The 13,486-nt window shown below is 39.5% G+C and overlaps 1 protein-coding gene across 1 annotated transcript; it reads left to right on the forward strand.

Moving 5' to 3' along the window:
• The first annotated feature begins 9,531 nt into the window (after window positions 1-9,531).
• On the forward strand, window positions 9,532-10,785 carry LOC148573535 (uncharacterized). The gene has a single exon (XM_088504632.1). The coding sequence runs from the start codon at window positions 9,532-9,534 to the stop codon at window positions 10,783-10,785; it is 1,254 nt and encodes a 417-aa protein (XP_088360758.1).
• The last annotated feature ends 2,701 nt before the right edge of the window (window positions 10,786-13,486 follow it).

Raw genomic sequence — 13,486 nt, forward strand, 5'->3', positions numbered from 1 at the left:
ATTAAATGACAAAACGCGTAAATCAAGCAAGTAATCAAAGAGAGCAAGATAAAGGACTCTTGGCTAAGACTTAGGTAATTGAGATCACTATCCTTGTCAACAATTCAAACATTGATAATTATGCGGAACCGAGCTCATTAGGTCTACTCACTAAAGCCTTAAGTACGTAATGTCTACTCCTAGGCTTGGAGTACGTCAAATGGCTTGATCAACATCAATCCATAAGTCCCAACATAGCTACTAATTGACTTAGTAGTAGGCTAGAGTCAATGGTTATCAAATTAATCCCCAAGGGTTCTAGAATTACCAATTCAATGAAGCCCAATGACTCAAGATCACTTAATCCCCTTAGCCTAGGCCAAGGGTCAAGAGAACTACTCAAAAAATATAGAGGGAATTATATCAAACACCTAATGTGAAATAGAGTAAACATCACAAAATGCTAAAATTAAGGAGACCCATAACTTCATAAGTGAGAAATCAATAGTAGCGAGCAAGATCAACATGAAAGAAACATCAACATAAAATTATATTAAATGTAAACCAAATTCAACATGAGTTCATCATCACAAAAGAAACCAAAATGAGAAATTCACATTACAACTAAGAAAATCAAGATGCAGAATTGAGAAACTGTAAAAGAAACAAGATGAAATCAAGTAATTAACTCAAGATCCAAGACAATTTAACCTAATCCTAACCTAATTCTAGAGAGAAGAAGGAGCTTCTCACTCTAGAAAACTAACTAAAGGCTCATGTTGACTAACTAATTGCTCTCCCTTTGCTTGGACTTCAATTCTGCATGAAATACACTCAGAGACAAGTTGGATTTGGGCCTGGGCATCTCAGAAATTGCCCCCAGCGTTTTGCCTTTAAGTGGGTCATGTGAGAGTATCGGCACGTACGCGTCATGTGCGCGTGTGATAAACCACTATTTTATGGTTTATATTGTGTTTAATTGTGTGGTTTTATCATGATCCTTACCCACTTATTCATTAAATTAGCATGAAATTATAATTCCTTCCTGAATTTATAACATGTTTGAAAACTGCTTCCTAGAGACTTTAATTATGTATTTTTAATTCTTCTTTATTCCATTCGACGCCGTGATCTGTGTGTTGAGTGTTTCAGACTTTATAGGGCATGAATGAGTTGGAGATTGGAAAGGAAGCTAGCAAAAATAGAAGGAACACAAGAATTTGAGGAGATAACCAGCGAGAAGTGACGCGGTCGCATGGCTCACGCGACCGCGTGAAAGAGAGCAAATCGCAGTGACGCGGCCGCATGGCTCACGCGGCCACGCGGATTGGAAAAGCTCAAGCGACGCGGTAGCGTGGACGATGCGAACGCGTGGCATGGAAAAGCGCGAATGACGCGTCCGCATGGATGACGCGACCGCGTGACATGTGCGATCTGCATAATCTGCAAAATTCGCTGGGGGCAATTTTGGACCTTATTTCGACCCAGTTTTCGGCCCGAAACAGCAGACTAGAGCCAGAGAATATGCAAAAACAAAACACAACATTCATTCTACACAGTTTTCAGTTTTAGATCTAGTTTTACTCCTTTAGGTTTTTCTCTCTAGGTTTTAAAATTTTAATTTTTAATTGGTCTTAGCATTGGAACATTGAGAAGAGTTATTTCCTCATCAAGACTTCGTCATTCTAGTTCGTTCTCTTAACTTGGTTTTATTCTTCCATGTTCTTTGCTTTGTTCAATTTTGTCATTTGAATACTTTCATGATTATTTAATACAAGGATTATTTCTTCCATTTTAATTTATTTTCCATTCCAATAATCATGTCTTCTTTTAATTCTCTTTCATATGTTATGGATTTATTATTTACAATGAGCGAGTAGTTTCTTCACTTGATGGGGAGTTGATTGAAAGAAACTCTTGAGTTGGAAGGATTGAAAGAGAATTTGTAATTGGGTTAACTGTTGGATTGCTATCCAGTCACTAACACCAATCCCTTTGAACTAAGTGGGTTGCAACTCGTGAATAGATCTAGCATTCCAACTTGTTTGACTTTCCTTTACCTAGTAAAGGATAACTAAACAAAACAACTATTAATTATAAATTAATCTTGAAATCATTCCATCAATAATAGAGATTCCAACTAATCAACTCCCAGTCAAGGCTTTTATTCATATTATTTAAATTTTCTCAATTTAATTTTCCATCTACTTAACTCAACCTTTTGGAACATCTGATTAATAAAATAGCACACTTTTCTGCAACTCGTTGGGAGACGACCTGGGACTCCAACTCCTAGTAATTTTTAATTTAAACTCTCTGTGACATATTTCTAAATTGATAGGCAGATTTTCGGTGAGTTAAGAACTATACTTGTAACGTAACTGTTTTAATAATTTTTAATTCACCAACTTCTGTGTCTCATCAATTTTTGGCGCCGTTGCCGGGGAGTTGCAATAGAGTGCTAAAGTTATTAATTAGAATTTATTTATTTGCATTTTATTTTATTTTGCTACTATGAGCTGCATGTTTCTTTCGTCAAATGACGCGTTCACTTCCTGATCCGCGCTTGCTAATATTCGATCCTGAAATTGAAAGGACTATTTCACGAATAAGGCGAGAACAGCGTCAGTTAGTCCGCTCTGAGGGCGGATCTGAAAGTGAACTTGAGGAAGAAACCAGTCCCCGTTCTACTGATTCGGTTGTTTTATGTGCAGAAGACATGGCAGCTAGGAGAGTTACCATCCAGGAGGAAGGAGCCCCTAATTTTACAATGCAACCATTTCAAGCGCATCATCCAGCGCTAGCTACAGATTTTGAAATAAAGACCGCACTGCTAAATTTGATGTCCAAGTTTCATGGCCTACCTGCTCAAGAGCCTATCAAGCACTTGAGTGATTTCCAGGCAGCCTGTTCTACTGTCAGGCGTGATGGTACTGATAAAACTTCAATTTTGCTGAAAGCTTTCCCATTTTCTCTCGAGGGAAAAGCAAGAGAGTGGTACTACACTCAACCTCTAGCAAATGTATCCAACTGGGATACACTCAGAAAGGAGTTTTTGGAGAAATTCTTTCCATCTGAAGTTACTGATAAACTGAGGAAGGATATTTCCACAATTGTTCAAGATGACAATGAGACTCTCTTTGAATACTGGGAGCGCTTCAACAATCTTCTGGAAGCATGCCCCCACCACATGATTGACAAGATAGTGTTACTTAGCTATATCACACGGGGCATGAGGCCCCAAGATAAGACCACATTGGAAAGTGCTAGCAATGGGTCTATGAAGAAGTACAAGACTACTGATGAGGCTTGGCAATTGATCAGTGATTTAGCTGAATCTACTAGGAACCACAGGCAAAAGCAAGGCCGTTCAAAAGCCGTTGCAGAAGTATCCTCTAACAGAGAGACTGCGGCTCTAGCTCAGAGTATATGTGAGATGACCAACTTGCTGAAGCAGATGCAATTGAATCAACAACAAGCTCAGCAAGCTCAACCTCCCTCGCCACAGCAAAACCAACAATTAGTCCCGCAAAGAATTTGCGGAATCTGTGCTGATTATAGCCATTACACTGATGAATGCCCGCACCTCCAACAAGAAGACAACATGGTGGCATCCACTCATAACTTCTATGACCACCCCAACCAAGGGTACAAACAAAGTGGAAATAATAACCATGGATGGCAGGACAATTCTAACCAGAATTGGAGGGACAACAATAACAGAGGAGGCCGAGATAATCAGGGAAATTAGAGGTGGAATAATAACAACAACAGGCAGCAGAATCAACCTTACAGAGCACCTCACCTGAGGCAAAACCAAGGACCACAGAACAATCAATAGCAGACCTCTTAATTTACTCATTCTTCTTTATCTCCTAATGAAGAGCTACTACAATCTTTTGAGCGAAGACAACAGACCATGGAAAATAACATTATGAATAGTATTAATGCCAGTCTAAATGGTCTCACCTCTACTTTGCAAGCTCTTATGTCACAGATTGGATCAATGCAAAATTCTTGTAACCAACCTTCAAGCTCCACTGGAATCCCCTCTCAACCATTACCCAATCCAAAGAGAGGCATTAATGCCATCACCCTAAGGTCTGGAACCACACTGCAGGAGAGGAATCAGGAGGAACCAAGCCCACCAGAACACACCTCAGCTGAAGAGGTAGTAGAAATAGAAGATGTTGAAGAGGAAGAGGACATACATGACATAGCTGAAGAAGAAATAGCTCAACCACAGGAGGAAGCACCAAAAGGCGCAAACACCACAGAAAACACTACTCATATTCCATTTCCACAACTTGCAAGGAAGCCCAGGAAGCAACTGGAACCCGACCCCAAAATGGTAGAAATATTCAAAAAGGTTGAGGTAACTGTTCCTCTTTTTGATGTTATTCAGCAGGTACCTAAATATGCAAAGTTTCTAAAAGACTTATGTATCCATAAAGACAAAATTAATGAATTAGAAACTATTCCTTTAGGTAGTTCTAGATCTGCTTTAATGGGAGGATTACCTGGAAAATATAGTGATCCAGGTCCTTGTATAGTTAGCTTTACTATTGGTGGTGTAGTAATTTATGATTGCATGTGTGATTTAAGAGCATGTGTCAGTATAATGCCTTTGTCTATATATGATATTTTGAGGCTCCCTCCCTTAAAAAGGTCGGCAGCTCGTTTTGTGTTAGCAGATAAAAGCATTATTACAGTGGCTGGAGTTGCTGAAGATGTTTTGGTGAACATTAAAGGGCTTACATTTTCCACTGATTTTTATATCTTGGAGATGCCCCATAATGATTCAGATAAGCCATCATCAATCCTACTTGGAAGACCATTCCTGAAGACATCAAAATTCAAATTGGATGCTTTTTCAGGAACATACTCCTTTGAAATAGATGGCCGCATAGTAATCTTCAATCTGAATGGAGTCATTGACAACCCCCCAGAAGATCGTTCTATCTTCCAGTGTGATGTCATAGATGAAAGTGTAGCTGAAGTTCACAAGGAAGAGTTTGAAGAGAGGCACACTGGACAAGGTCCAAGTGTGGGGACCCTTTTAACTGACAATGAGGGCACTTCGCCATTTTCACAAGCCCCAGATAATCCAGAGCCTGCTCATTATCAGAAGTTAGAATTGAAACCCCTCCCTCCGCATCTTAAATATGCTTATCTCGAAGATGAGCAGAGGTTTCCAGTTATCATTGCAAGGGAACTTACTTCTCAACAAGAAGAGCAGTTACTTGATGTACTGCGGAAGCATAAGAAGGCAATTGGGTGGAGCTTGGCAGACATAGTAGGCATCAACCCTCAAGTATGTAAGCACAGAATATTTTTAGAAGAGGGCGCAAGACCTGTCCGTCAACCCCAAAGAAGATTGAATCCCACCATCTTGGAAGTTGTCAAAAAGGAAGTGACCAGACTATTGGAAGCAGGTATCATATATCCCATTTCAGACGGTGAATGGGTAAGCCCAGTACAAGTGGTGCCCAAGAAGTCTGGAGTCACTACAGTGAAGAATGAGCATGGAGAGCTCATAGCAACTAGAGTTCAGAATGCTTGGAGAGTCTGCATTGATTACAGGCGTCTCAACCAAGCTACCCGTAAGAATCACTACCCACTTCCATTCATTGATCAAATGCTGGATCGTCTGTCAGGTAAATCACATTATTGCTTTTTAGATGGTTACACAGGTTATTTCCAGATTCATATAGCTCCTGAGGATCAGGAAAAGACTACTTTTACATGTCCTTTTGGGACTTATGCTTACAAGAGAATTCCCTTTGGCTTGTGCAATGCACCAGCTACTTTCCAAAGGTGCATGATGAGTCTCTTCTCTGATCTTATTGAGGACTGTATGGAAGTTTTTATGGACGATTTTAGCGTTTATGGTGATTCTTTTAGCCTTTGCTTAGATGGATTATCTAGAGTATTAGATAGATGTGTTAATACAAACCTTGTATTAAATTTTGAAAAATGTCACTTTATGGTAAAACAAGGAATTGTATTAGGACATGTGGTATCTAATAATGCCATTTCTGTAGACCCAGCAAAGGTGAATGTTATTTCTAATTTACCTTACCCCTCTTCTATGAGGGAAGTCCGTTCATTCCTTGGCCATGCAGGTTTTTACAGGAGATTTATTAAGGACTTTAGTAAGGTCGCACTTCCCTTATCCAGATTACTGCAGAAGGATATTGAGTTTGAGTTCAGTGAGGATTTCAAACAAGCGTTTGATAAGCTGAAGACTGCTCTGACTCAAGCTCCAATTGTGAGAGGACCAGACTAGAGCCAGCCATTTGAAATCATGTGCGATGCTTCCAACCATGCAGTAGGAGCAGCGCTGGCTCAGCGTGAAGGTAAGGATCCTTTCGTTATTGCTTATGCGTCTAAGACTTTAGACAATGCCCAGTCCAACTATACTACTACTGAGAAAGAGCTTCTTGTTATTGTTTTTGCTCTGGATAAATTCCGAGCTTATTTACTTGGTACTAGAGTAGTAGTGTATTCGGACCATGCAGCTTTAAAGTATCTATTAGCTAAAAAGGAGTCCAAACCAAGACTTATACGTTGGATACTGCTGTTACAAGAATTTGATTTAGAAATAAAGGATAGGAGTGGTAATCAGAATTTAGTGGCAGACCACTTGAGTCGCCTTGAGCATATTAAGGATGATTCTACTCCTATAGATGATAATTTTCCTTTTGATAACCTGCAAGCAGTATCTGAGGTAGTCCCTTGGTATGCACCTGTTGCTAATTATTTAGTTAGCCGCACATTTCCTCCAAATTTTTCTAAGCATCAAAGAGACAAGCTGAAAAGCGAGTTTAAATATTATATATGGGATGACCCATATTTATGGAGATGTGGCGCTGATCAAGTAATTAGACGTTGTGTGCCTCAATCAGAATTTCAGTCCATTTTAGAGGCCTGTCACTCATCTGAGAGTGGAGGACATTTTGGCCCTCAAAGAACAGCTAGAAAGATCTTAGACTGTGGATTCTGGTGGCCTACTCTTTTTAGAGACGCTGCTGAATTTTGTAAATCTTGTCTCCCATGCCAGAAATTTGGCAATATATCCAGGAGAGATGAGATGCCTCAACAAATTATGCTTTTCTGTGAAATTTTTGATGTTTGGGGCATTGACTTCATGGGTCCATTTCCAAATTCTAATGGATATTTTTATATATTGTTAGCTGTGGATTATGTTTCCAAATGGGTGGAAGCAATTCCTACCCGCACTGATGATGCTAACACTGTTGTTTTCTTTGTGAGAAACCATATTATATGTCGCTTCGGATCACCACGAGCAATCGTGAGCGATCAAGGCACCCATTTTTGTAACAGGAGACTGACAGGATTAATAAAGAAGCATGGGATAATTCATAAAGTTGCAAAAGCGTACCATCCCCAAACTAATGGGCAAGCCGAGGTGTCAAACAGAGAAATTAAGCGTATCTTGCAAAAGATAGTAAAGCCTCATAGAAAAGACTGGAGCACTAGGCTACAAGATGCACTCTGGGCATATAAAACAGCATACAAGACACCCATTGGGATGAGTCCTTTCCGCTTGGTTTATGGAAAAGCTTGTCATCTCCCAGTTAAAGTAGAACACAGAGCTTTTTGGGCAGTTAAGGAGTGCAACATGGGAATTGAAAAAGCCGGAGCTGAAAGAAAGTTGCAACTGCAGGAACTGGAGAGCCTTCGCCTAGAAGCTTATGAAAACTCCAGAATATACAAGGAAAAGATGAAGGCTGTACATGATCAAAACATTAAGAAGAAAGAGTTCCAACCTGGGGATTTAGTCCTCCTTTACAAATCTCGACTAAGGCTCATGCCAGGTAAGTTGAGATCAAGATGGGAAGGTCCATACAGAGTAGAGAACGCCGAACCGTACGGAGTTTATCACCTAAGCCATCCTTCAAGCTCTGAACTTATTAAGGTTAATGGACAATGCTTGAAGCTATACCATGGCGAGAAGATGCAGAAAAACAAGGAGCTTGAGATCTTCCTCTTGGAAGATCCCCATATAGCAGAAAATTGAGCTAGTGGAGCGTCCAACTTACGGACGTTAAAGCAAAGTGCTAGGTGGGAGACAACCCACCATGGTATGATCGTTCTTTTCTTTATTTTTAGTTTTTCCTATTCAATAACTCTTCTCTTTCTTAGTACTTTCGTGCATCTGCATTTACATGTTTTTATTTTCAAAAAAAAAAAAATTTCGCTACGCGACGCGATCGCATCAGCGACGCGTCCGCGTCGTAAGGAGAGTAAAGAAAAAATAAAGATGAATAGAAAGTCACGCTGGAGCGTGGCTGGAGGCGTGCCAATAGCACAAATCAACCCATGCGACCGCATCGCTGACGCGTTCGCGTCGCATGGGAATCATGGCCTCCCACGCGACCGCGTGCCCCACGCGGCCGCATGCCCTGAGTTTTCGACGTAAAAGGGTGCACAATGAAATATTGTGCGAGAGTGATGCTGGATTGGTGCTGGAAGCACAATCCTTATCATGTGACCGCGTTGCCGACGTGGCCGCGTCATCCATTTTCTGACGCACACTCACGCGATCACGTGACCCACACGATCGCGCCATCCCAATTTTGGCAAATAAATTAATTTGAACAGAGAGTTGTGCTGGTGCGAGGCTGCACTCGCGCCAGAAGCATAACATGGGTCACGCGACCGCGTGACTGACGCGATCGCGTCACCATACTTGAAGTGCATCCACGCGAACGCGTGGATGACGCGGCCGCGTCGCATGCGCCGCACAGCTCAACCTAAAATTGCCACATATCTTATCTTTCTCTCCTCCAAATCCTAATTTTTCTTTTCCCTCCTTATTTCTTCCTTCTCCCTTCTTCCTTCTATCTCACCTATCACTCTCTCTCTCTCTCTCTCACCTCCATTACCAAGGTTCTATTTTCTTCTTCCTTCTTCTCTTTTCTATCATTCCTATTATTTTATATATTATTTTCTTTTTTTTTCTTTTTCTTTTCATTATTCATATTTTCCTTCTTCTTCTTTTCCTTTTTACATGGTATTAGAAATTTATTTGAGTCATTATTCCTCATTATATGCTTGTGGATTGTTGCAATTTGTTTGACAATTATTATTTTTAAGGGATTGCTTGCATGTTCACCTTCATACTTTCTATATCTTATTTACCATGCATGCCATGTGTTTGTGAAAAAGCCCATATAGCATTATGTACTTTTCTACATTACTTTACTCTACTATTCAATGCTTGCTTTTCACAAATTCTCTTTACTATTGTTTTAATTGAATTTAATTGTCAATACAAACATTTTGGCTTGTTACAACTGATGCTTGGTCTATGCTACTCATGCCCTTTTCTGGCATGCCAATAAACACCTTGCATCTACTTATCTTTCGGTGCACTGACTATTTTTCATTGTTGGCTTTTCACATGTACTCGAGAGCCTGTGCTAATGTCAACTACATCCTAATGTGCATCCATCACCACTCTTCCGTTCTCTTCCTTGCTATATATCTATTTGAATTTAATTTACTTTCTCCTCTCTTTTTAGGATGGCCACCAAGAAAGGAAAGGAGAAAGCAACTCCTAAACCCCCAGCAAGAAGGGGCACTAAAAGAGCATCAGTGGCAGAGCCGTCTTCAACCGTGGTCAAGCCCTCAACAAAAAGAGTTAAGAGGATAATAAAGGTTGATGACAAAGAGAAAGCCTTTCCAGCAAAGGAAACTGTGCGATTTCCCAATCGCTACTGTGAGAAGATGTTCCCTATCTTGGCAGAAAGGAACTATAACAATGAATACCTTCTTGTCCTCCCGTCCAATATTGCTACCTTTGTTGAGCCGCAAATTGAACGAAGACAATGGGGTTTCCTACGGAGACAGCCAAGGCAGGTCAATCTTTCTTGGGTAGTTGAGTTCTACTCTAACTTCTACATGCCAATCCTGCAGTCTGTTTATGTCCGGCAGAAGCAAGTCCCCATTACAGAAACGGCCATTCAGCAAGCTCTGAGTCTTCCCCCTATTCCAGAAGGAATGGACGCCTTCCAAAAAGCCGCACTTAAGCGCCAGAGGTACCAATTTGACTGGGACTCCGTTCTCGGAGTTATCGTATTACCTGGCAGTCGTTGGATCTACGGATACCACCGTACCCACCCTAAGGGAATCTTGGCTTCAGCACTTACTTTGGAGGCTCGCGTATGGGCACAGATCATGTCCCATTACGTCTTTCCGAGCACTCATGAGTCCTCCTTCACTGCGGACATGGCTGTTCTACTATGGTGCATCCTTACAGACCAACCCCTGAATCTCTCAAGACATATCCGGAATGCTATGGGACACGTACAAATTGCGGGCAACTTACCTTTCCCCGCCGTGGTCTCAGATCTTGTCTCAGCAGCCGGAGTCTCCTACAGAGCTGGGGACACCAAAGCCGTGCTTCCACGGAATGATCAGTATGTCCCTGATGGGAAGTACCTCAGACTTCCAGCAGCCACTACAAGTCTTCCTACTGCTCCAGTTGAAGATAATCCTTCTTCAACACCACAAGCACCTACAACTGATGAATTGCTCCAGCAGATAATCACAAGGTTGGATCGGCAAGAACACAAAGCTAAGTTGAGAGAGCGTCGTAACAACCGAAGATTCAAACACCTCAGGGAGCTACTTAGAGGAGATCGCAGAGACTCAGACACCCCGGAATCCACTTCTTTTACTAGCACAGGGAGCCATGACGGTCCCGATTATGGAGATACTGCTACCAGCCCACCCCTGTTCCTGACAGACGGCACCGAGGACGGTGCAAAACCTTAAGTGTGGGGACGTCGTCAGTACCTGACTTCCGGAGGTAATTTCTCTTCTCTAGCACCAATAATTAGGATATTTTAGTTAGATTTTCTTTCTTCTATAGAATAGAATAAATTGCATAGGTTAGGATAGTTGCATGCATGTTCTACTTGATTGAAAAGACAATAAGTTTCTTTTAAGACTCTATCTTTGGAACAAAATTTCACTAATTTTTCAAAATTTTTATGATAAATTTGCTTGAGTTGTATTTGGAACATGATATTTGAGCTAAAGAACACACAACCTGTGAAAGATTTGAGCCTTTATGTATGGTTACATTATTTAACCATAATTATTTCATCCTTGTGTGTTTACTTCTCTATGATTGTAATCTATATTTTGTTTTATCTTATATGTCCAATATTTATTATATTTGCATGCTTGCACATGATTGAGGCCATTATTTGTTTAAACTCACTTATCCAAATTAAGCCTACCCTTTTCAATTACCTTTGTTAACCACTTTGAGCCTTTAAATCCCATTTGTTCTATATTTTACCACATTACTAACCTTAAGCTAAAAAATAATTGTATATCCCAAATTGAATCTTTGGTTAGCTTAAGATAGAATTGTGTGTGCTAGTTAAATATGGGAAATTGTGGGAACAAAAGTTGTTAAGGGAATGTGTCATGAGAATTTAATGGAAATTTGGATACCTACTCATGTGAAACTAAAAGAATTAAAAATCTATGTGCATTGATAAGCTATATTTATTTTAATGTCAAATATATATATATATATATATATATATATATATATATATATATATATATATATATATATATATATATATATATATATATAAAGATCAATGCACATATGATAGAATCAAATACAAAGTTGATACATGAGTATAGATTGAAAAAGGGAATTTTGGGTAGCTAGGTATGAACTTTAAGATTACATTAAAAATATACAAGTTGGGTTGGAGCTTCGGTTAATTAAAGATTCAATTTATTAGCTCACTTGACCAAATGTATACCCCTACCTGTACCTTAGCCCCATTACATCCTTGAAAAGACCTCATGATGTTTGCATTGGTATATTAACTGTTGTTGATTGGTTAGGAGAAGAACAAAAGTTAGAAAGCATGATTAGAGAAGGATAGAGTGATTACCCTATACACTAGAGATTAGAGCGTACATACATTATCAGTGAGGGTTCAATGCTTGAATTTTCATGTTCCCTGCTTTCATGAGCTATCTTCTTGTACTTTTATCTGTTTTATTGTATAATGATAGAATTAGTGGAATTTGATTTGTAATTGTTTTGAAGAGCTTATTTACTTTTGATCAAGTGGGCAAGAATCATATAGTTGCATTTATATATATATAGGCTTGCATTGCATTTCATGAGTTTCTACATGTTCATACTTATTTCCTTATCTCCTTCAATTAAGCATGAGGACATGCTAATGTTTAAGTGTGGGGAGGTTGATAAACCACTATTTTATGATTTATATTGTGTTTAATTGTGTGATTTTATCATGATCCTTACCCACTTATTCATTAAATTAGCATGAAATTATAATTCCTTCCTGAATTTATAACATGTTTGAAAACTGCTTCCTAGAGACTTTAATTATGTATTTTTAATTCTTCTTTATTCCATTCGATGCCGTGATCTGTGTGTTGAGTGTTTCAGACTTTATAGGGCATGAATGAGTTGGAGATTGGAAAGGAAGCTAGCAAAAATGGAAGGAAGACAAGAATTTGAGGAGATAACCAGCGAGAAGTGACGCGGTCGCATGGCTCACGCGACTGCGCGAAAGAGAGCAAATCGCAGTGACGCGGCCACATGGTTCACACGGCCGCGCGGATTGGAAAAGCTCAAGCGACGCGGTAGCATGGACGATGCGAACGCGTGGCAAGGAAAAGCGCGAATGACGCGTCTGCATGGATGACGCGATCGCGTGACATGTGCGATCTGCATAATCTACAAAATTCGCTGGGGGCGATTTTGGACCTTATTTCGACCCAGTTTTCGGCCCGAAACAGCAGACTAGAGCCAGAGAATATGCAGAAACAAAACACAATATTCATTCTATACAGTTTTCAGTTTTAGATCTAGTCTTACTCCTTTAGGTTTTTCTCTCTAGGTTTTAGAATTTTAATTTTTAATTGGTCTTAGTATTGGAACATTGAGAAGAGTTATTTCCTCATCAAGACTTCGTTATTCTAGTTCATTCTCTTAACTTGGTTTTATTCTTCCATGTTCTTTGCTTTGTTCAATTTTTACATTTGAATACTTTCATGATTATTTAATACAAGGATTATTTCTTCTATTTTAATTTATTTTCCATTCCAATAATCATGTCTTCTTTTAATTCTCTTTCATATATTATGGATTTATTATTTACAATGAGCGAGTAGTTTCTTCACTTGATGGGGGAGTTGATTGAAAGGAACTCTTGAGTTGGAAGGATTAAAAGAGAATTTGTAATTGGGTTAACTGTTGGATTGCTATCCAGTCACTAACACCAATCCCTTTGAACTAAGTGGGTTGCAACTCGTGAATAGATCTAGCATTCCAACTTGTTTGACTTTCCTTTACCTAGTAAAGGATAACTAAACAAAACAACTATTAATTATAAATTAATCTTGAAATCATTCCATCAATAATAGAGATTCCAACTAATCAACTCCCAGTCAAGGCTTTTATTCATAT

The sequence above is a fragment of the Arachis ipaensis genome, chromosome B2 (assembly GCF_059453495.1).
Source record: "Arachis ipaensis isolate K30076 ecotype BB chromosome B2, ASM5945349v1, whole genome shotgun sequence".
Lineage (NCBI taxonomy): Eukaryota > Viridiplantae > Streptophyta > Magnoliopsida > Fabales > Fabaceae > Arachis > Arachis ipaensis.